The 24134-nt window shown below is 45.9% G+C and overlaps 1 protein-coding gene across 1 annotated transcript in view; it reads left to right on the forward strand.

Annotated features, from left to right (window-relative positions):
• Nucleotides 1-24134, forward strand: part of CREB3L2 (cAMP responsive element binding protein 3 like 2) — a 90469-nt gene that overhangs the window by 30334 nt on the left and 36001 nt on the right. The window contains exon 2 of the mRNA XM_077339871.1: nucleotides 20177-20393. Within this exon, the coding sequence (XP_077195986.1) occupies nucleotides 20177-20393 (217 nt within the window). The remainder of the gene's footprint in view (nucleotides 1-20176; nucleotides 20394-24134) is intronic.

Raw genomic sequence — 24134 nt, forward strand, 5'->3', positions numbered from 1 at the left:
AAAAGATGTTTATTTAGGAGGAGGATGATAGCTTTCTATTTTCATTTCCTTTCCCTCACTTTTCCCTCTCCCAAGGTTGTGTCCACTTGGGAAAGGCTTAAACATCCTCCTTCCCTGAATGCCTTAGTTTTGATCCACCTGGAGTTCCCTGGAATTACAGCTCATCTCCAGAATACCGAGATCAATTCCTCAGGGGAAAATGGACGCTCTGGATGGAGGGATCTAGGACCTTATACCTCACTGAGTTCCCTGTTGCCCCCAGGCTCCATCCGCAGTTCTCCAGCACTTTCCCAACTTGGATCTGGCATCTCTACCCTCCTCATCCCCTTGCCAGTGGTCAGGGGGACCCTGGACCTGCCTAAAGATGTGGCTTAAACATAATTACTGGGGGCTGTAAACACAATTCTCAGCTTGCGTGTAGCTGGCTATCAGAAAGAATGACTGGCTTTCATGAGCGTGTGATGATTTGAACCTTAGCTGTATCCATTTCCTAGTCCAGCTACTAAATCATACTGGGGCACAAACCGTCTTCCCTTTCCTGTTGAACATTATTTTGGGGATAGAGGGATCTGGGTTTCCACAGGAAAGGGCTTGTTTCCTGATGTTTTCCTTGATTTGCCAAGTTTTTTTTTTAACCCCCCCCCCCCCACTCTGTATTCTTGGTTTCTAATGTTGCTAGGCTTGTGGCAATACTGTTGCTCAGTTCTTTGAGAACAAGGTGCCATGTGCTCCTTGCCCTGCGTACAATTCCCTCCATCCCAATTATGCCGTTAATATGCTTTTGCTGTGCTAAAACTAGAAGCGCTGAAGATGTTTAAAAATTCTTTTGGTCCTTGCTGCAATAGACTAATGCAGCTACCCAGGTTGCCACCTTCCAGGTGGGACCTCGGGATTTAGCAGAATTACAGCTCATCTGCAGACTACAGGGTTCAGTTAGAATCATAGAATCATAGAGTTGGAAGGGGCCATACAGGCCATCTAGTCCAACCCCCTGCTCAACGCAGGATTAGCCCTAAGCATCCTAAAGCATCCAAGAAAAGTGTGTATCCAACCTTTGCTTGAAGACTTCCAGTGAGGGGGAGCTCACCACCTCCTTAGGCAGCCTATTCCACTGCTGAACTACTCTGACTGTGAAAAACTTTTTCCTGATATCTAGCCTATATCGTTGTACTTGAAGTTTAAACCCAATACTGCGTGTCCTCTCCTCTGCAGCCAGCAGAAACAGCATCCTGCCCTCCTCCAAATGAAAACCTTTCAAATACTTAAAGAGGGCTATCATGTTCCCTCTCAACCTCCTTTTCTCCAGGCTGAACATTCCCAAGTCCCTCAACCTATCTTCATGGAGCTTGGTCCCTTGGCCCCAGATCATCTTCATCGCTCCCCTCTGTACCCTTTCAATTTTATCGATGTCCTTCTTGAAGTGAGGCCTCCAGAACTGCACACAGTACTCCAGGTGTGGTCTGACCAGTGCCATATACAATGGGACTATGACATCTTGTGATTTTGATGTGATGCCTCTGTTGATACAGCCCAAAATGGCATTTGCCTTTTTTACCGCTGCATCACACTGCCTGCTCATGTTTAGTTTACAATCCACAAGTACCCCAAGGTCTCGTTCACACACAGTGCTACCTAGAAGCGTATCCCCCATCCAGTAGGCATGCTTTTCATTTTTCTGACCCAGATGCAGAACTTTACACTTATCTTTATTAAATTGCATCTTGTTCTCATTTGCCCATTTTTCCATTGTGTTCAGATCTCGTTGAACTCTGTCTCTATCTTCCGGAGTATTTGCCAGTCCTCCCAATTTGGTGTCATCTGCAAACTTGATGAGTAGTCCCTCCACCCCCTCATCTAGATCATTAATAAATATGTTAAAAAGTACCGGGCCGTGCACCGAACCCTGAGGTACCCCGCTACTCACCTCTCTCCAGTCTGATGAAACACCATTGACAACTCTTTGAGTGCGGTTCTCTAACCAATTCCCTATCCACCTAACGATCTGAAAATCCAGATTGCAGTCCTTCAACTTATCCATCAGAACATCATGGGGAACCTTGTCAAAAGCTTTACTAAAATCCAAGTAAATGACATCAACCAAATTTCCCCGATCCAGCAAACCTGTTACTTAGTCAAAAAAGGAAACTAGGTTGGTCTGGCAGGACCTGTTGGAGACAAATCCATGCTGACTTCCTTGGATCACCAAATTGTCCTCCAGATGTTTGCAGATCGCTCCCTTTAATATCTGCTCCATTATCTTCCCCACAACAGAGGTCAGACTCACTGGTCTGTAGTTTCCCGGGTCATCCTCCCTTTTTTGAAGATCGGAATAACGTTTGCTCTTTTCCAGTCCTCCGGGACATCTCCAGTCCTTAAAGAGGTTCCAAAGATGATGGACAAGGGCTGTGCAAGTTCTCTGGAAAGTTCTTTGAGTACTCTCGGGTGCATTTCATCTGGACCAGGGGATTTGAACTCATCCAGTGCAGCTAAATGCTTCTCGACAACCTCTCTATCCATGTTAACCTGCCACCCAGACACTATCCTTTGGCTACAGCCATCTCTAGATGTGCCTAAACACTTTGACCTGTGGGAAAAAACAGATGTAAAATAGGCACCAAGCCTTTCTGCTTTCTCTGCATCTTTCGTTAGAGTTTGTCCATCCGCACCCAACAGCGGGCCTATTGCCTCCTTTACTTTACGTTTGCTCCTCACGTAACTGAAAAATCTTTTCTTGTTACAATGGGCTTCCCTGGCCAATCTTAGCTCACTCTCAGCTTTGGCCTTTCTGATGATTGATCTACAGTGCCTAGTAACCTGTAGGTACTCTTCTTTAGAGCTCTGTCCTTCCCTCCATTTCCTGAACATTTTCCTTTTCTTTCTTAGTTCCTCTTGAAGTTCTCTGTTCATCCAAATAGGCTTCTTAGAACTCCTGCAGTGTTTTCTGGAGAAAATGGCTGTTTTGAAGGGTGGACTTCCTGGCATTGTACCCCACTGAGGTCCCTTTCCTCTATTCCCAAATCTTCAGGAGTTTCTCAACCTAGGGCCCCCACCCACTGCTAAGTCTCACTAGGGTCCCCACCCACTGCTAAGTCTTACAGGACAAGTATAGCTTGTCCAGAACAGCCAAGGCTGCTGTTTAATTTTGGGTCTGAACCAAAGAGATCTACCCTGTGCCAAAAGCCGGATATTCTAGCTGCCTGCTGATGTGTAACTGAGTTATGTCATTTGCAGGCTGGTTGTGATGGGTATGTTAATATCTCCACGGTGCTGATGGAGTCTCCATCTTGCTGAATGCTGTCAGCACCTGGTTAGCTCACACCATATTGTTTTTAATGTAGGCGGTGTAATAGTGTATCTTCTTCCCTGCCACCCCCATATTTGTGATCCCTGATGACATGAAGACATGACCTTTGCGTGTCATGTTCAAAGGCAGGCGATGCCCCTGCTGGCCTGGCAAAGCTAAACAGAGAGCTTACTTAGAATCATAGCATCCTAGAGTTGGAAGGGGCCATGCAGGCCATCTAGTCCAACCCCCTGCTCAATGCAGGATCAATCTAAAGCGTCCAGGATCAATATCTGTCCAGCCGCTGCTTGAAGACTGCCAGTGAGGGGGAGCTCACCGCCTCCTTAAGCGTCGATTTTGCCGCTGAAGTACTCAAACTGTGAATGTTTTCCCCTCATATCTAGCTGATATCATTCTACCCATAGTTTAAAACCATCACTGCAGGTCATGTCCTCTGCTGCCAACAGGGACTGCTCCCTGCACTCCCCCAAGTGACAACCTTTCACATACTTAAAGAGAGCAATTATGTTCCCTCTTAACCTCCTCTTCTCCAGGCTGAACATTCCCAAGTCCCCCAGCCTCTCCTCAGAGGGCTTGGTCCCCAGGCCCGGGGTCAGGTTCATCATTCTCCTCTGCACCCTCTCAATTTTGTCCACTTCCTTTTGAAGTGAGGCCGCTCAGCTCTGCTCCCCGTGGCTTTGCCAGTCCTCTCTCAGCTGCGGTTAGAGAAGGCAGGAAGGCAACAATACCTCACCCTGTCTTTGCTGCTCCCCCCGCCCCAATACACTACTTTGCCTCAGCTTCTCAGCTCTGCTCCCTAGCCATTTCCTCTCTCTTTCTTGGCAGATTTGACCGACCCCCCCCCCCACCTGTGCCTGCTTCCCTTCCTGCCCAAGCAGCCTCCTGGCTTCCCTCCCTTGTACCACTTGCCTGCAGGCTGGATAAGAGTCCTGGTTGGGCTGGCTCTGGAGCCCAGGGCTGTATGTTTGGCACACCTGGTCTGGAGTAGTGTCCTAAGGCCAAGTGTGAACTTATCATCCTTTCCCTGTGCTTGGAGTACTAAGGCAATTTTCTTACAGAGTCTCTATTTTCTCAGCAGTATAGAGACCAATATATAGGACCAATATATAGGACCAGTATATAGAGCAGTATAGAGACCATATTTTCTCAGCAGTATAGAGACCAAGACTTCTTATAGGGCTGCCAGCTTCCAGGTGGTGACTGGAGATCTCCTGGGATTACAACTGATATCCAGCTGACAGAGATCAGTATACCTGCAGAAAATGGCCACTTTGGAAGGTAGACTCTAACATTATACCCCACTGAGGCCCTTCCCCTCCACAAATTCTGCCTTCCTCAGCCTCCATCCCCAACATCTCCAGGCATTTCCCAACCTGGAGCTGGCAGCTCTGTTCTTCTAGCAAAAGACTGTGTTCTCTGTACCCATGAAGATTTCAGGGGTTTGGCTGCTAGGGCAAGGCTGAGTGACGGCTGGCCAAGCAAAGGAATGTGCTTCAGAGGCCAGAGATAAAGCAATAATACAATTCTTCACGTGGGCTTCATATCGTCTTAATCTGGCACTGATCATTGTAAATGAACCGTGAAACAGTATAAAGAGAACTTGGTCCAGTGCCTTTCTTAGTACTGAGAGCATGCTAAAGTTTATTTTCTCTCCCGCCTTCTTCTGCAAGTTCAGGTACAAAGAGTAACCACAAAGAATCTTCTCTTCTGCCCATATGCTAGAAAGACAGTTTTATCTTCTATTCTATGTAGAGTAACCAGGACAAGTGCTGCTGATGTTTGGTAAAGCTAATATCTGGCACTGAAGAAAGCTCAGCAAGCTTACTTAAGCCAAGTGTGAAGTGATAGCAAATGTGCTACTGCCGAATGAATTCTTCTGTCTGGAATCAATATTGTGGTGTCGACAGGCTATATAAGCATTCCTGGGCCTCTGGTTGCCAGCTGTGAGTTGGGAAAACCTGGAGGTTTTGGGGGGTGGGACCTGGGGAGGGAAGACCACAGCAGGGTATAAAGTCATGGAGTTCATCCTCTGAAGTAGCCATTTTCTACAGTGTAATTGATCTTATTATCTGGAGCACGATTGCAATAGCGGGAGATACCCAGTTGAAGAACAGCTGGTTCTTATATGCCACTTTTCTCTACCAGAAGGAGTCTCAAAGCAGCTTACAATCGCCTTCCCTTTCCTCTCCCCACAACAGACACCCTGTGAGGGAGGTGAGGCTGGGAGAGCCCTGATATTACTGCCTGGTTGGAACAGCTTTCTCAGTGCTGTGGCGAACCCAAGGTCACCCAGCTAGCTGCAAGTGGGGGAGGAGCGGGGAATCAAACCCGGCTCACCAGATTAGAAGTCCACACTCCTAACCACTACACCAAGCTGGCTCTCTAGTTGCCTCCTAGGTGACAAATTCTCCATTGATGTTAGTACCGGAACAAAAAAGTGGAACTGTAAAGTACCTCAATGGAGAGTTAATAATAACACCATACTTTTATGGAAGTTCAGCGTCTTTAAAGTTCATATAACTGTTTTGGTAAACTTTATGACAGTCATTAGAGTAATTCTGAGATTCTGTAGGCAGCAACCTGGAAAGGTGCCAACTCCATGAAGCTTGGAGATTTCCAAGGATCAGAAATTATCTCTAGATAGCAGATCAGTTCCTCTGGAGAAAACAGCTGCTTGGGGTGTGTGGATTCTACGGCATTATGCCCCCAGTGAGGTCCCTCCCCTCTGTAAACACACCTTCCCCAGGCTGCGTCTCTGGAATAGTCAAGATTTTCTCAACCTGGAGTTGGCAACCCCAGAGATGGTCTTCTCAGTGGTGGCTCCAAAACTTTGGAACTCTCTTCCCTGCGATACCTGCCTGCCCCTTTCAGAAAAAAATGGTTTTGCTAGCAATGAAGCTCACATTTGCTTTTCTGGATCACTGAATAGTTGCTTGTGTTTCTTCTTAGCTCAAGAATGTGGCCATTTCCAAACTGCCTTTGTATTCAGCTTTAGTCACTGGTTGCTAATAGATTTCTTCTGCCACTTCAGACACACCTGTTTTAGTAACTGGCTGCTAGCAAAATTTATTTGCTTGTTCGCAGAAACCCACTTGTGCCGGGCTAGGAAATCATGTTGAGTTAGTAAATCATGTTGAGTTTTGAGGGAAACTACTTTCCATTTTCAATCCCTTTGCTGCACTTCTGAATTGCTGTGTTGAGCTGTTCAAAATGTCCACTGAGCTTCTTATGATGCTGCTTGCCCCTGCCCTTTCTCACCGCATTAGCTTTCATGGACATTTTGGTGGAACGTTCTAAGTTGAGCGCTGTGATGCTAAACCAACAACAGCAGCATAGAGATGCCTTGGCACTCTTGACTCAAATATCATGCTGAAAAAGGGCCAGGGGTGGGTGGGTGGCATGGCTTGAATTGTTCATAGGGCTTTAAATTAGCTTATTAATGGAAGGAGATTCACGGTATGAAACCCCCTTCCTTGTATTGCTTAACTCGAAATCGGGTAAAAATAATTTGTGCTGTTCGGCCCAGGTCTCCTCTTTTCTATCAGGGAGAGCATTGTTGTCTCAGAATGGCTGTCCATGTTGATTTTCAAGTGGTTTTCGAGTCCATGCCGACGCTTTGTCAGGAGCTTACGCTGCTGTTTGCTCTTAAACTCAGAAGATTTCATTCTTCTGAACTGTTAGCCCTCTGTGGCAGACCTCAGGCTGCTTTTCGAGGGTCCCCCTTCTCAGAAAGGATGGCACAGTCTCAGGTTCTCAAGCAGCCCAGTTCACAGTTTCACCCTCTTTGAGCTCTCTGGCAGAGATTCCTGCTGGATCAGAGTGATCTCAATCAGCTTAAAGCAAAACAAATGGCCATGCAGGTAGGCAAACAAATGATTTCCCACGGTTTTTGCACTACGCGTATCTTGGTTTGCGGCTTGTACGTCAGCTGTCAGGTAACATGTTAATTAAAAGTACACTTGTGAAACAGGGAGGAAACAAACCAGGTGGGGAACAATGATGGGCAAATATTTTTGACTGGTAGTTGAGCTAGAAATGTACACATGCTGTGTCAACCAAGTTGTCTGTAAACGTACGTACAGTTGAAAAAGTAAGATTCATCTTTCCCTCCTGGCTAGTATAAGCTTGGTGACAACCTGAGTGGTTTTCCAGGAAACATTCTAGTTCTTTCCACCTGTCACCTCGTCCAACTATGTCCCCCAGGGTACTTGGTGATACATTGACATACGTCTAGTGGGTGGGAAGGTCATGTCACTGTAGGCCAACCTTTCTCAACTTTTTCACCATTGAGAACTCCCTGAAACATTCTTCAGGCTTCGAGAAATCCCAGAAGTTGTATGATCTCGCAGAATATGGTTGGGAAGCATAGCTGTGGACACACCCTCTTAAAGCCCTCTCCTTCCCACCCCCTCCAGGCTGATCATTGGCCATTTTGAGGGGGTTGATGTGACTGTATATAGTCATATCACCTGATAAATGTTTAACACATTTGAAAAAAAAATTAATTCCCACCCATTTGGGAAACCCTTCCAGGGCCTTCAAGAAACCCCAGGATTTCACGAAACCCTGTTTGAGAAATTCTGCTTTAGGCTATAAGAATTCTCTCTCTTTAGCACAGTGTACCATCAGGACACTTCCGCTGTTGAGGCTGTGTATCTAATGTCGGGATTGAGAGACAGGATTAGGATCCTGTTGGTGGACCAGCCGCCCTGTTGCCCAACAGTCTCCTGCCTTAAATGACAAAGGTGGTCTTAGGGGAGATGTTGAGGACCCCTAGGCTGGTTGTCCTGGGGACTTCAGCATTATTGCTGAGGCCGTCTTATCAGGAGTGGCTCAAGATTTCATGGCATCTGTGACAACCACAGACCTGTGTCAGCTATTATTACTATTACTGTTATTATTATTAGTTTTATTTGTTAACCACCATTCTCAACCAGCCAGCTTACGGTGGTGTAACCATATAATAAGGCCAGTCTGACACCCTTCCTAGTACCCCAATAACCCAAGCCAATGAGCCCCCACCCTGTAGGCTTGATGCCTCCGGGTATAGAATCATAGAATCATAGAGTTGGAAGGGGCCACACAGGCCATCTAGTCCAGCCCCCTGCTCAATGCAGGATCAGCCCAAAGCATCCTAAAGCATCCAAGAAAAGTTTGTATCCAACCTTTGTTTGAAGACTGCCAGTGAGGGGGAGCTCACCACCTCCTTAGGCAGCCTATTCCACTGCTGAACTACTCTAACTGTGAAAAAATTTTTCACAGAAATTTTTCACAGTATGCAGAAGAGGGGCCCAGTAGATCTAGTTGGCTTCAACCCGCCTGGGTAATAAGAGAAGAGAGAAGACTTTTAATGCCCCACGTTTCACAACCTGATGGAGCCCCAAAATAGCTTACAAACACCCTTCCCTTTTCCTTCCTTACCCCACAACAGGTATCCTTTGAGAAAGGTGGGGTCGAGAGAGCTCTAGAAGAACTGCTCTGTGAGAACAACCTTAAGAGAACTGTGACTAGCCCAAGGTTTGATTCCCCACTCCTCCTCCATATGCAGCCAGTTGGTCATTCCCATTTTATTGTATCTGTGTGCTCACAAAAGCTTACACCTTGAATAAAACTCTGTTCATCTTAAAGATGTTCCTGGACTCTGATCTGTTCTGCTGCTTCAGACCCACACAGCTACCCCACCTGACTCTGTCTCCATCTTCTTGTGTCAGCAAAAGTAGGAAGTTATCTGCACAGCTGAGCCAAGAAACAGTCATGTAAAGTACTGTAGATATGTCACAAGGGTATATAAATCCACTTTCAAACTATTGAAACAACTGTTGTTTATCCAGAGAAAATTATTCGAGAATGTTACTATTTTGCGGGGCACAGTCTTGGCGTGATGACGCAGAGGGGAGAAGAGCAGAGTGGATGGCAGCCGAAATAGCTTTTCTGAAAACATAAAAGGCTTTTCTTTCAGACAGTTATGTGGACTACGGATCAGATTAAAATTAGCTATGGCTCGTGCTGTTCCCCCTCCCTGTGAGACGGGGTGTATGCTTCCCACTGCAACACTGAGAAGTAGAAAAGTGGGTGGGGAGAACAGCTTAGAAAGGGGCTATTCCTAAAGGGAATGAGTTCAACCCACTCGTTTTTGCCGCTGTGAATCTTTGGTTCAGAGTGATTCATACGTCCCACTATGCTGTCGTCTCTTGTGGGAAGAAAGTGGGTAGTGCCTGGAATGCCATACGATTGCCATAGATATCAAATTACACTAAGGATGAAGAGAACGCCCGCCAACTAGAACATTCTGTGTTTGACATCTGTGTGTGTGTGAACATGGATGGATTTATATACGACAAGACAGGGATACTACCCAGTTGATAGGATGTCTTGAATCCCATAGCAAGCTTCCAGGCTTCAGGGGATTCTGCGTGAGATAGTCAAGAAGAAAGTGTTGGATATTAAGGATTGGTAAAGTCTTAATATCCTTAAAGTTAGCAGAGTGCCTTGATGAGGCATGTAACAGTGGCTGACAGAGTGCATGTGGCGTGAAAACAACAAACAAAGAAACACACGTTCACAAACGTGGTAACTAATATAACTACTGTTTAATGAAGAACATATTACTACATACTTAGAGGCAAAGATAAGGTTCCTATTCTATTCTAAATAGCTGGATGGAGAGAGATGCTTGAGGCACCTCCCTGCCATCATGTTGCTTGCAGGAGAGATGGAGGAGAAAGAGGATGGGGACTGTGGAAACAGGAAATTACCTTCTAGGGACAGGTCAGTGAGATCAAAGGTGAGAGTGGCCAGTGTCCTATCTATCTCACTAACTCTATGGCAAGAGGGTCCTGTTTACACCCCCACAAGTCAACTATTAGGGGTCTGAATGTCAGACTGTACAGTTTACAGGTATTCCTGGAGGATGAATATATCCTACGAACCATTCAGAGACACTTTCATACTTTTGCACCCAGATTTTATTCTCTGAAATATAAAGAGGGGAAAAGAGACCAGATTATTAAAGTTGAAAATGACAATATTATACTGATATTTTATTAAACATTTAACCACACCTGTACTAGATTATAGCACCCCAGTTATCCAATACCACAGGGTGTTACTAAGCTTAGAAACATGGATGATGGTTAGCCGCTGAAGTGGGGCATCTTTTTATACAGATGTGAAACGTTTCAACATGTTGACTTGTGACTCGCTTGTCTAAGAGGTTGGCTAACTCCGACAGAGAATTAGTACAAAATCAATGTGAAAAAGGTGGTTTGGCTTGTTAAAAACATGGAGGTTATTGATTGATTTTTTTTTGCTTTGTATTCTGCACCAATAGCCAGATAAGAACTTTAGGCATTTCATTAGTACCTTTTCCCTAGAGGTGAACCTTCACAGTGTCAGGCTACCATCTCCTGGTTTTGTTTCAGCACAATTTTTATTTTCAAGCGGGTTATGGGCTGCTACGGACAGCTTTGGAGATTGTGGTCTGTGAGGCCAAGAGCAGGCAGAAGTGGGGGCCCAGACCTGCTCCATGGGGATTCTTGCAATCAGACATAAATAAGCTTTTGTGCCAGAGGCAGACTCAAACTCGGAAAGGAATGTTTTGTCTGAAAGAAATGGCAGGAGGTTGGAGAGACTCAGTGGTAGCATGGGGTTCCAGCTGGTACTCAGACACTATGTACTTTCTGACGTCCTTTCTTCTCTCTCTTTTTCTTCTAGGGGTTAGAATTTTGGTTATTTGCTCACAGTATGGCTGGATTTTTGGTGGGGAGGTATGATATGCTTTAATAAGCTAAGAAGAACCCTGCTGGATCAGACCAGTGGTCTGTCTAGTCATAGAATCACAGAAACATAGAGTTGGAAGGGGCCACACAGGCCATTTAGTCCAACCCCCTGCTCAACGCAGGATCAGCCCAAAGCATCCTAAAGCATCCAAGAAAAGTGTGTATCCAACCTTTGCTTGAAGACTGCCAGTGAGGGGGAGCTCACCATTTCCTTAGGCAGCCTATTCCACCGCTGAACTGTTCTGACTGTGAAATTTTTTTCCTGATATCTAGCCTATATTGTTGTACTTGTAGTTTAAACCCATTACTCTGCGTCCTTTCCTCTGCAGCCAACGGAAACAGCATAGAATCATAGAGTTGGAAGGGGCCATACAGGCCATCTAGTCCAACCCCCTGCTCAACGCAGGATCAGCCCTAAGCATCCTAAAGCATGTCCTCTCCTCTGCAGCCAACAGAAACAGCATCCTGCCCTCCTCCAAGTGACAACCCTTCAAATACTTAAAGAGGGCTATCCTGTCCCCTCTAAACCTCCTTTTCTCCAGGCTGAACATTCCCAAATCCCTCAATCTATCTTCATAGGGCTTGGTCCCTTGGCCCCAGATCATCCTTGTCACTCTCCTCTGTACCCTTTCAATTTTATCTATGTCCTTCTTGAAGTGAGGCCTCCAGAACTGCACACAGTACTCCAGGTGTGGTCTGACCAGTGCCGTATACAATGGGACTATGTCCATCATCCTGTTTCACACAGTGGCTGACCAGTTCCTCTGAAGGGCCAACAACAGGGCATAGAGGACAAGGCCTTCCCCTACTGTTGCCTCTTGGCCCTGGGATTCCGAGGATTAGTGCTTCTGAATGTGGAGGTTCCCTTCAGTCACCATGACAATTAGGTGTCGATAGACTTATCCTCCATGAATCTATCTATCTAATCCTCTTTGAAAGCTGTTTATTCCTGTGACTATCAATAGAACTGTTTTGTCAGTGAATTCCACATTCTAATCACTCTATGTATAAAGTAGTATTTCCTGAACCTAGTGCCCATCAACTTGATTGGACGTCTTCCAGTTCTAGTATATGGGGAGAAGGAGAAAAAATTATCTTTGTCAACTGCACCGCATGCATAATTTTACAAATTTCTAGTATGTCCCTCTTAGTTATCTCTTTTCTAAACGGAAAAGTCTCGGACTCTTCAGCATTTCCTCATAGGGAACGTGCACCGATCTCCTAGTCATCTTGGCTGTCCTCTTCTGTACTTTTCCCAACTCTAGCAAATCAATGGGATAGTTTTTCCCAACCATAGCAAATCAAAGTGGGAGGTGTAACTTGATTGTTATCTGCATCCCCACATGGTTGTGTATTTGTCACTTCTGAATAGTGGTGAGCATTCACAACTGGGGATTCCTCTGTGGGCCAAACAATCCAGAAAGCGAATGATTATTGAGCAGGGGGTTGGACTAGATGGCCTGTATGGCCCCTTCCAACTCTATGATTCTATGATGATTATGGTACAGTAACCAGCAATGTACAGGTAGGACCATATTTTTTGAAATCTCTGCAGATGTAGCCAATTGACAGTGGTATTGCCTCTTTCCACGGTATGTACTGAATGTGTTTTTTCCCCCCTAGCAGAGGACCCACTGCGTCATTTAGGTGTTTGAACACAAACTTCTGTCATTTTAGGTCTCTGGTTCTTCTCATTCTCCACTCTTACCCCAGTCTAAAAAATTAACTCCCACCCATTCAGGAATTCCTTCCAGGGCTATCAGGAAACCCCCAGGTTTCATGAAACCATGGTTGAGAAAGCTTGGCTTAGTCAGCAGCTGTTGGGAGTTGAGTTTCCAAGTACCACCTAATCCCAGTATGGATTTTGCAGCCCTTCAACAGGGCAGATAACACTCCCCCCCCAGGGGGCCATTTCTGGTTAGGAAAATGGCATGGGAGGGGGAGTTTGAGCCCTTTGATCCATGCCCCCCTTTACCCCTTGGCTGTTTCTAGCAGTTCCTCTCTGACTGAGATGAATGAGTCAGGTGGCAGAAACCTCGACCCAGTTTGTTCAAAGATGTGAAATGTTGCTTGGTCCTAAAGTCAGTCACCCAGACTTTCTTTGGTTTGTTTTGGCAGGAGCTGACATCCAGTTCTTGGAGCTGGCTATTCTTGTCTAGACTGCTCTGGCTCTGTTTAAATAATGGCTTGAGGTGATCGGGACCTTCATGCTGGGGCATCTCAAACTGACTCTGAAGTTTGCTTAGTGACGTTATCTTTAATCAGATTTCATATAGGACAATAGTTTTTTTTTTAAACACATTGTGTCTACTCAACTTGTCTCGCTTGATGAATTCTTTCCCTCCCTTTCCAGAATGCTATTTTATTCAGAACCCTTTCCCCGCATTCTTCCAAGTATAAAGCTGTTTTAAAACCAGCAGCAAGGGACAGGTATATTTCTTCAAAGATACCTTACCTTCTTAGGCCAATCACATGATCTCCTCCTAACCTACCTCACAGGATTGTTGTGAGAATAAAATGGGTGGCAGGAGAATGAAGTAAGCCACTTTGGAGTCTCACTGGGGAGAATGGCAGGGTGCAATCAAAGTAAGCGAATAAATGCATATATCTGCTGTAGAGGGGTATTCCTTCACCCTGAAGTAGTCCTTGCAAGACAAGAGTATTCTTGAATGTGTTAAAAAGTTTGTCTTGCAATATACTGTCAAAGATTCCAAGCACATCTCTGCAGTTGCTGAGTGTGAAAACAGCCAGCTGTGCACAGCAAGGTGCCTTACACCCTAATGGTATGCATATTTACTTGGATGTAATTCCCCCTGAGCTCAGCAAGGCTTAGTCATAAGGAAAAGTGTGTAGGAGAGTGCAGCCTTAATGCTAATCTGCTTAGAGATCTATAGGCATGTCCGTAAAAGAACAAGGCCATTAGGAGCTAGTCTGCTTTCATGGCTAAATAAAGGACCCCTGGCTTATTTCTTTGCTACAAACTCCCACTCCCTCCACCAGCAGTCTGAATAGTACTTGTCTCTTGTACAGGACAGTTTGCAAGAATTACAGCAAACAATATTTGTTCCTATTGTCCCTCCTCTTCAGAGATTTAACTGGTAGACCAGGCTAGTCTGCTCTCATCAGATCTTGGAAGCTAAGTCGAGCTAAGTATTTTTGGGGTATTTTTTCAGTCGGATTAGCCATAGGCACACCCCTAGTTGCCATAAGCAAGAGCCTCTTGTGGCGCAGAGTGGTAAGGCAGCAGACATGCAGTCTTAAGCTCTGCCCATGAGGCTGGGAGTTCAATCCCAGCAGCCGGCTCAAGGTTGACTCAGCCTTCCATCCTTCCGAGGTCGGTAAAATGAGTACCCAGCTTGCTGGGGGGTAAATGGTAATGACTGAGGAAGGCACTGGCAAACCACCCCGTATTGAGTCTGCCATGAAAACGCTGGAGGGTGTCACCCCAAGGGTCAGACATGACTCGGTGCTTGCACAGGGGATACCTTTACCTTTACCTTTAGTTGCCATAAATTGTCTGTAACAATGGTACGTTCAACCATACAGATAGCGAAGGTAGAGTCAAGGCCTGAACACTGGCAGCTCCAGTGGCTCATGCTTTCTCTCAAGGTGTCCAGGGTTTATTCCTGGTATACAGTGACAGCTGTAGGATAAAGGTAAAGGTAAAGGTATCCCCTGTGCAAGCACCGAGTCATGTCTGACCCTTGGGGTGACGCCCTCTAGCGTTTTCTTGGCAGACTCAATACGGGGTGGTTTGCCAGTGCCTTCCCCAGTCATTACCGTTTACCCCCCAGCAAGCTGGGTACTCATTTTACCGACCTCGGAAGGATGGAAGGCTGAGTCAACCTTGAGCCGGCTGCTGGGATTGAACTCCCAACCTCATGGGCAGACAGATTCAGACAGCATATCGCTGCCTTACCACTCTGCGCCACAAGAGGCTCTCAGCTGTAGGATAATCCATACTAAAGAATTTCTCAGTTGCCAGGAATCTAGCTAGAAACTGACGGGAGTTTTACAACTTCATGCTCAGGGACAGGTTGTTTCCAATTAGAAATGTGAACAAACCCCTTCCCTTTTAATGTTTCAATATTACTTAGTTCGTGCCATTGTGCGTGTGTTTCTAAAGCTCATGCTTAAATATGCATTACTGTAGAGGGGCCATCTTGCTGCTGGAGCCCTAGTTTCCATGAATTTTCCATTACAGGTTGAAACACTATAGTGAATGACACCCACTTGGGAATGAAATATTAGTAGCTTAAAAACACACACACTTATTTTCAGCAGATGTTGGGAGAGAATGGACTGTTTGATTGCAAAATACTTTGTGCTTGTAAATACTAGACTTGTCAATTGAAAGCTGTTAATTAGCTGATGCTTTCAGTGTGAGTAGAACCACTGTGGAATATGTACCATAAGTAGTAACCTCCTAGACCAGTGGTTCTAAACATGGGGGTCAAATGACCGTTTCACAGGGATCGTGGCAAGCAGCTTGCCTGGGGGAGCGTCATCCACACAACAGCCTTGCGGGGTAGATCAAGAGAGCTTTTGTCTGTTTGGAACAGCAGAAAAGAACGAGATCGGCATGGTGGGACAAGAGGCAGAACTGAACTGAGAAACCCCGGGAATAAAACAATTTATATACAACCCTGAACAATGGATCTTCACACCATTGGTCAGTTTTGGTTTAGTTTCTGTGAAAGAACCCTTGCATGATTTTATGGTTGGGGGTCACCACACCATGAGGAACTGTATTAAAGGGTCGCGGCATTAGGAAGTTTGAGAACCACTATCCTAGACAAATAGTTGTAGTGAATGAATAATATCTATCCCAACTCTGTGATCCTTCCAAAGATCACATCTTACCATTTCCAACTGTGTGGAACACAACAGCTTGCTTTATCACAGGATGGAACAGTAACTGAAATCCCAAGTGAAAGAAAACTCAAAATGTTGGCAACTTTTCAAGTCTGAGGAACAGTTCTTCGGTGCCATTCTGAGCAGAATGGCTCCTTTCGAAGGCCACTTAATTGGGTTTAAAGGTAAAGGTAAAGGTATCCCCTGTGCAAGCACCGAGTCATGTCTGACCCTTGGGGTGACGCCCTCTAGCGTTTTCTTGGCAGACTCAATACGGGGTGGTTTGCCAGTGCCTTCCCCAGTCATTACCGTTTACCCCCCAGCAAGCTGGGTACTCATTTTACCGACCTCGGAAGGATGGAAGGCTGAGTCAACCTTGAGCCGGCTGCTGGGATCGAACTCCCAGCCTCATGGGCAAAGCTTTCAGGCAGCTGCCTTACCACTCTGCGTCACAAGAGGCTCTTGGGTTTAATTGGGTTTAGAGTAGGGTAACTTGGGATAGGATGACCCAGAAGTGTGGGATTAGTGTGGAAGGAGGTCTTTTTGTGTTGTCATAATTGCTGTTGTAAAGACAGTCAGCAGTATGAACTGGGATCTTCCGGATTGGTTCCATGGGTGATAGGAAAAGGCCTCTGGGCCTTTTCCCCCACAGGACTTCACAGTTGTGGTGTATGAATACCAGTTTTATAAAACAAGGACGGAAACTGAGGAAAAATGTAGAATTCGTTCACTGACCATTATAAAGATATTGACAGAGTACCCGTTGGTCTAAAAGGTGCTTCTTAGAGTAATAAAAGAAAGAGAGATGATTCTGGCTCCAAGGAAATCTAAATTTTGATGGGGAGTACAACAGCAGGGGAGAGGGGGGAGGAAAGACAGGCAAAGGCAGAGCGGGTGACATATGCACCAATTATTTGCAATTCCTTCGGTGTAATCCAGTTTAAGGCCCTCTCTGTTCATTGGGATTTACTGCCAAGTAAGTGCACATAAAATTACAGCTCTAGATATATTTTCTATAGGGCTTGGCAAAGTTTGCTCTTGATATAGTGCTTTGTTGTTGCCATTGTCCTTACAGTTGTTTATGGGAAGGGAGAATGGAAAGCCTTTCCATTTTAAAGCAAGCAGGCTGCTCTACGTAGCTGTGATAAACAAGTCCCTCTTGGGGCTTTGAAAGATTGGAACATGCCTTCCCCTGAAGGTGTGACAGACCACCACCACCCTCCTTCTTGGAAACCTTAAACCCCATAAGACACAGTCTGTGTGAAGGACGTGGTGTGCTGGCAACATGCCCTGTGGGATTTTACATCCCTCGCTTGGGTGAATTTTGACTCTCCGCTGAGCATTCCAGCCACATCCAGCCAGCTCCGTAATATTGTTGCTGACCTTGCCTTTTGGCGTGAATTTGCACATGGGTTCTCGTGTTTGTCTTTGACTGTATATTCCAAACACTGTTCCCGTTTTCAAAGGGTCAGATAATATTTATCTGTTAGAAGGCCGGATTGGTAATATTTGCTCTCCCACTAAGCTGCTGGTCAGTACAGCCGAACTGAGTTTCCTGGAAAGGGTTCTGAAAGCCAAGGACCAACAATATCACGCTCCCCCCCCTGCCCCCCCCGGACGTATTTCTGAACAACACTTGTGGGTTTCTTTTAGGAAACACCCACAGAAGCATGCTATATATACTGTAGCAGTCCTTTACAAACAGATTTTAGACCTTACCATTAGAATATTTTTGCAATCCTGGCTTTCCTCCAAGTAGCTTTGAATAGCATATATGGAAGACTGCAGATACTTGTGGTTGCTTTTGTTAAAAAGAAATAATAATGCAGCAATAGGGTTGGAGCAAAAGCACATGTAATTGTGTTATATGGCATCATACAGTCCTGGACACTGTGACCAGCAGTGTCTATCTTCACTTGACAATAGACCTGTATATGTGTCAACCACCCCGTTCTAAGTGGGTCGATGGCACATGTGTAACATATGTTTTGAATCAAACAGCATATGGCCATTGCTTCTGCTTGCAAATGGTTGCACCATAGCAGACCTGCCCAAATTGGTTTGAATGGCTAATATGGTAAATATGCAAAGAGAGTGAAGAAACAGTGTGTTCTGTCATGACTTCATAGGAGGCACAAGAGACCATGTTCATGCAGCACTTCATTAATTTAAGAGATTAATTGCCAGATGATGTAGAACAGGCTACCAGCCTAGAATGACTTTTAAAGAACAAGGCAGGTTCTTATAGGATTAGATCGGTCACTGCTGTAAGCAGATAAGAATGGAGGCTTCGGGTTCTGATAGCATCTACTTCTGACGACACGGATCTTGGAGATAAATAAGCTCATGTTCTGTTCTGTTCTGCTTGTGGGCTGGGGAGGGGTTGTCACATCAGGGTGAAGTCCAGGGTGGGCCATTTCCCCTTCCCTGAGACACTGTCCTGTCCTCCCACTCTATTTTTTTTGTCATAAAGTCATCGTTGACTTATTGTGACCCCATAGGCTTTTCAAGGCAAAAGATTATTTGTCATTGCCTGACTTTGGACTTCCTTGGCAATTTCCCATCAAAATACTGACCAGGGCCAACTCTGCTTAGCTTCCAAGATCAGACAAGATCAGGTTGCCTGGGTCAGGACAGCCTGCTGTATCATTGGTCACATTTTCAGTTAAGGAACATAAACTGTTTTTTTTGAGAATAGGAACCTTTCTGTTTTTGGTTCCCAGACAGACCTGACTTCCACTAACTGAGGTGCCTTGGTTGGCCCATCCAGAATTTACCCAGGTTCAGGACATTGTGGCCCCCTTTATGTTGCTTAAGCCATCTGGCTCTTGATAGCTCAAGCGTTGATGGACTAAGTTTACTGAGTTGTAAAGGAAGATCTGTGAACAAGCCACTGAGCAGTCATTTCACTTCCACACTGATCCATTTAATCCCCATTCCTGCTGTCAGTCTGCTTGTGAGACATGTACTAAGTTGCCTGAGAATTGCCATTAGTAAACAAGAGGCCATGGTTCAGTGGTAGACTACCTGTTTGCACGCAGAAGGTCCCAGGTTCAATCCCTGGTGTTTCCAGTGAAAAAGGGTCAGGTAGTATAGAATGGGAAATGCCTTCAACTTGAGACTCTAGGTCAGCCTTTTTCAACCTTTTGACCCTCAAGGAGCCTCTGAAATAAATTTTCAGGCGTTGAGGACCGCTGGAAGTGATGTCAGCTGGCCTCGCCTCCCTGCCACACCCCCAGAAGTGGCTTAACCATCTGCATGCTTCACCTTTCACTCTGTCCCCCCACCTTTACTACTACTATGGTGGCTTTGCCTCATGTAGGCCAGAAAGAAGGGCAGGAGCTGAGAAGGTGCCTAGACCTCCTCTACCATGCCACAACCAACTCCCCCTCCCCTGATTTTTATACCCATGGCCAAGTCCTCTGAGTGGAGGCAGCCAGTTCTCCACCTTGTGGCCATTTTATCAAAAGGGGAAAAGGCCACGTACCCCCTTTGAGTCTCCCACATACCCCCTGGTGTCCATGGACCACTGGTTTGAGAATCCCTGCTCTAGGCAGTACGTATATTGATATATGTACTGTGAGTCTGCCTTTCTTACTGAGACACAAGGTGAATTGCAGAATATAAACTAGTACAATCAGGCAGCCTAAGAGAACTGATGAACAATGCAGTAGGAGTAGGTCTACGGAATTAGATAACAGTATGAAGAACAAACTGTCTAAGACCACCATGTCTATGGTTGAGGCCAGGACGAAGAGAAGATCTGTGGTCCCCCCCCCCAAGGGAGGAGTAAGGAGGGAAGGTACTCCACCATGTTCTACCTATAGTGCCCAGCTGTTTCCCCCTGGTCCCAAGCGGGGGTAGGTGGGTTGGACTGCGGCCGTGTTTTTGTTAGATTGTATTTTATGGAGGATTTTTAGGTGATTGTATTTTTTTATTTTATCTTGGAACCCACCATGAGCCAGCTTTGCCGAGAGTGGCGGGCAATAAATAATAATAATAATAATAATAATAATAATAATAATAATAATAATAATAAGTCCCTATTGGCCTTCAATACAACATAGATGTGGCTCCATATAAGGCAGCTTCACACATTCAAAGGCTAGTATAGAAAGTTGGAGGGGGAAACATGATGGTTGGAAAGCTACTTAGTACTTAGATTTCTTTGCTGTGGCTTGCTGACTTGCCTGTGCCTTGGACTTACTGGAATTCATGTCGCTTTTCTGTTTGCCCACAGCATTTCACGGAACTCCTCGATGAGTTTTCCCAGGACATTTTGGGGCAGCTCCTGAACGATCCCTTCCTGTCTGAGAAGAATGAGATGATGGAAGTGGAGCTGTCTCCAGCTTCTCCAGCACCCCTCATCCAGGCAGAGCACAGCTACTCGTTGTGTGGCGATTCTCGACCCCAGTCCCCGCTGACCCACATTTCCACCGACGACAATTTCAATGAAGGTAACGAGGGTCTGGAGTAGCATTGAGCAACGAGCAGCATTGCAGGGAACCGATGCTGTAGATAAGCGTGCTTGACTGGCCAGGATTGCGCAATGTTCTGTTGACCTTAAGAGTGGGAAGGAAAAAGAGATGTAAATATTGAAACTGGGAATGTTTCCGTATGTTAACTTGGGAAGGAAAAAAACACCCTAATAATGAATGCATTTGCCAAGAGTTAGTAAGGTTGATGAGGGTTGTTTTGACTCTTTCTCCTGATGGATCTATTGGTGGTGTTTGCAGAGGCCACGTTGGTTGAGGCATCGCTGAATTAGAGATGATTCGAGTGGGGACAGTATGACCCTGATCTATGTCAGGCCGTCCTTGTAAAAAGTAAGAGCTGCTCCGTGTTTTGCACAGGAATTGTATTTGCTGTGAACATTAAGAGTTTTGTTGGATCAGACCTGTGATCAATTGAGCAGAACCTCCTGTTATACACAAGGGCCAACCAGATTTCCCCCCAAAGTCCACAAGCAGGGGTACAGAGGCCAGATCTCCTCTGTTACTACCCCAAAACAGGTATGCTGCATAGAAATATGGTTCCTTTCATCCATCATAACTACAACCAAAAAAAGAAATATTCTCCATGATCTTGCCTGTTCTTATGTTAAAGCCTTCCAAGCCAATTCTCTCCTGTGAGCATTCTGCTTGTTATACTGTAGTTTGCCGCAATAAATAAACACAGTATGCTTCCTTAAACCAGGGGTAGTCAACCTGTGGTCCTCCAGATGTCCATGGACTACAATTCCCATGAGCCCCTGACAGCATCTGCTGGCAGGGGCTCATGGGAATTGTAGTCCATGGACATCTGGAGGACCACAGGTTGACTACCCTTGCCTTAAACCGTTGTGGACAGCTGCTGGTAGGAGACTATGGAATCAGGAAACCGTCTGGGCCTAGGCCTATTATGAAGCCCATCAAAGGAATGTACCCCCCTTCTCTCTTCCCTGTTATTCTCACAACAGCCCTAGGAGGAAGGTTAGGCTGAGAGTGTGTGGCTGGTCCAAGGTCACTCAGCAAGCTTTCACGGCAGAGTAAGAGTTGGAAAAGGGTCTCCTAGATCTTAGGCCTGACCCTCTTAACAGCTGCACCACAGCCTGGAAACTTTTCTGAGCTCTGTTTGTAATATGCATTCTTTGTCTTCCCGGGTGCCAAGAGGAGCTGTGATTCTGCAACACCAAGAGGGGAGCCAGAGGAGTTCCACTTAAAATGTTCCTCCCAGGACCCATTATCTTGGCCATAGAAACAAGAGCCCAGGAATGTGCATACGTGCTTGGTACTTTGGATTTTGGGGAGATGATGCTTGGGACTGCATATTCCGTAGAGGGGCATCCTGGAATCTGGGCTTGGCACTGTAGCAGAAAGACTGGGAGCCTCTTGCATGACTCTTGCAAGCTGTTTAATGGCTTTAGCTTAGGTTTCCAACCAGCTTTTCCACTGGTGGGGAAAGGGGGGATGGAGTTCTGTTTGCCTGCCAAAGATATTTTGCTGAGGATCATTTTTTAGATGGCTCGCATTTATATATTTTATTATTCCGTATGTTTTTGTAATGATGCATCCCACCCTGAGTCCAAAGAGAAGGGGTGGGTAATAAATACCATAAATGACGATGATGATAATAATAACGAGTCCTGCATGGACAAAAGCAATGTGCAATTCGGAGCTGGCGCAAGAAGAGGAAGTGGGAAAGATGGAGCAAAAAGAGTGATGTCAATCCATGCGTTATTTTTGCCATCTGATTGGGCAAGCCAGAATCCAAAACAAGGATTTACAAGATACAGACCTGGGAGGAATAGCATGAGTGTATGTTGGGAATGGGGCACATTTTGAGGATCTCTACAGTTTGACTGCTGTCACCTTGCAGACTTTCAGTGCCGTCAAGTTGCCGCTGACTTATGGTGACCCCATAGAGCAGCCTTTTTCAACCTTTTGACCATGGAGCAGTCCCTAAAATAATATTTCAGGATTTTAGGAGCCTCAGAAGTGATGTCAGATGGCCATGTCTCCTTGCCACCCCCCCTCCCCCCCGGAAGTGCCATGTAATTGGAAGGGACATCATCACCTATGTTAACAGGCAGGCTCGACAAGGACTGAGGAGTGAAGAGGCAGGAGGTGGCTTAAATTGGGAGGCATGCTGGCTACACGCCCTTCTAGGTGCAGAGACCATGAGAGAACTCACTCATGCTTGTGGGGGGAGCAATGGAAGTGGCTGCTTCCATAGTTTGTGGCCAAGTCCATTAAGGCATTAGGGGAAAGACTGTGGACCCCCTCTGGGGCTACTGTGGACCCCTGGAGGTCCATAGCCCCCTGCTATAGAGTTTTCAAGACAAGAGATGGGCAGAGGTGGTTTGCTATTGCCCGCCTCTGGGTCTTGACCTTGGACTTCCACTGTGACCACCTATCCAAACGTTAACCAGGGCCAACCAGGCTCAGGTTCTGAGATGTGACAAGACCAGACTAACCTGGACCATCCTGGGCAGGGTGTTGTTATTAGAGAGAAGCTGAGCAAATGTATAGTTAGGCTGGTCTGAAGGATATTTTTGGGGTGCATGCATGAGATCAGACTAGCATTGGACCATCTGTGGCAGGGTGTTATGAGGGATAAGCCGTGCAAATTTACAGCCGGGCTTTTCTGAGGATATTTTTCATGTGCATGGCTACTGAGTTGATACTATGTTGGGGTCTTGTGTGGATACCTTGCAGGACGTGTATGGAAAGGCCTGTTTGGAAGGAGAAGCTATTGAGGGGGAAAAATTACGGGGAGGAAGGCTTGGGCATAAGCGTGCCTGCTGTGATTCTGTGGCCCTCGTGGGCACCTGTGAAATAATATGCATGTGAGAAACCGACCGTATGTGCTGCTAAAAGCTAGATCTGACATAAGATTTTATTTTTTTAAATAAATGCACATTTCCCATAGTAATTGCCAGCTATCATCCTTGCCAGAGTTTGAACAGTAATTCACCATGCTGTGTTCAATTTCTTAAGTGAGCAAATAGATGTCAAAATCTGACACTTCTTTTTTCTTTAAAAAAGGAGGAATGCATAAAGCCACAGTCTAAAAATGGAAATATTCAAGTAGCATGGATTAGTGCTATTATATAAATGTAGGATGCAGCCAGATTGAAATGGCTGTGGGTGGGCCTGATAGCCTCTGCTCAGGGGCATCGTAGCTCTGGAACATGGGTAGTCAAACTGCGGCCCTCCAGATGTCCATGGACTACAATTCCCAGGAGCCCCTGCCAGCAAATGGGGAGGGCTGGGTTTAGGGCGGGGAGAGACCTTAGCAAGCTACAATGTCATTGAGTCCACCTTCCAAGGCAGCCATTTTCCCCAAGGGAGCTAAGCTTGGTCACATGATCAATCGGAACATCAAGAAATCTCCCTAGCGAAAGGACAGGGGATACATGTACCCCAGTTATTTGTGACTGCAGCTCTGCTGTCCCCATTTCGCTCAAGAGTGTAACAAGGTTGAGTGTAATGAGGAATTCTTGCCATCTCTTGCTCCTAGAAGCTGCCAACTGCCGGCTTAGCCTTTGCAGCTGGCTTTTGCTCAGTTTTGTTAACGACAAACACAAATGGCAACTCAAAGGATCCCTTTAACTGGGATCAACTCAAAGGATCCCTTTAACTGGGATCAACTCAAAGGATCCCTTTAATGTGGTTCCTAATGCAAGTCTGGGGGAAAACAACTTGCAATAAACCAAG

Source organism: Paroedura picta, chromosome 5, assembly GCF_049243985.1.
Source record: "Paroedura picta isolate Pp20150507F chromosome 5, Ppicta_v3.0, whole genome shotgun sequence".
In the NCBI taxonomy this organism is placed as follows: domain Eukaryota; kingdom Metazoa; phylum Chordata; class Lepidosauria; order Squamata; family Gekkonidae; genus Paroedura; species Paroedura picta.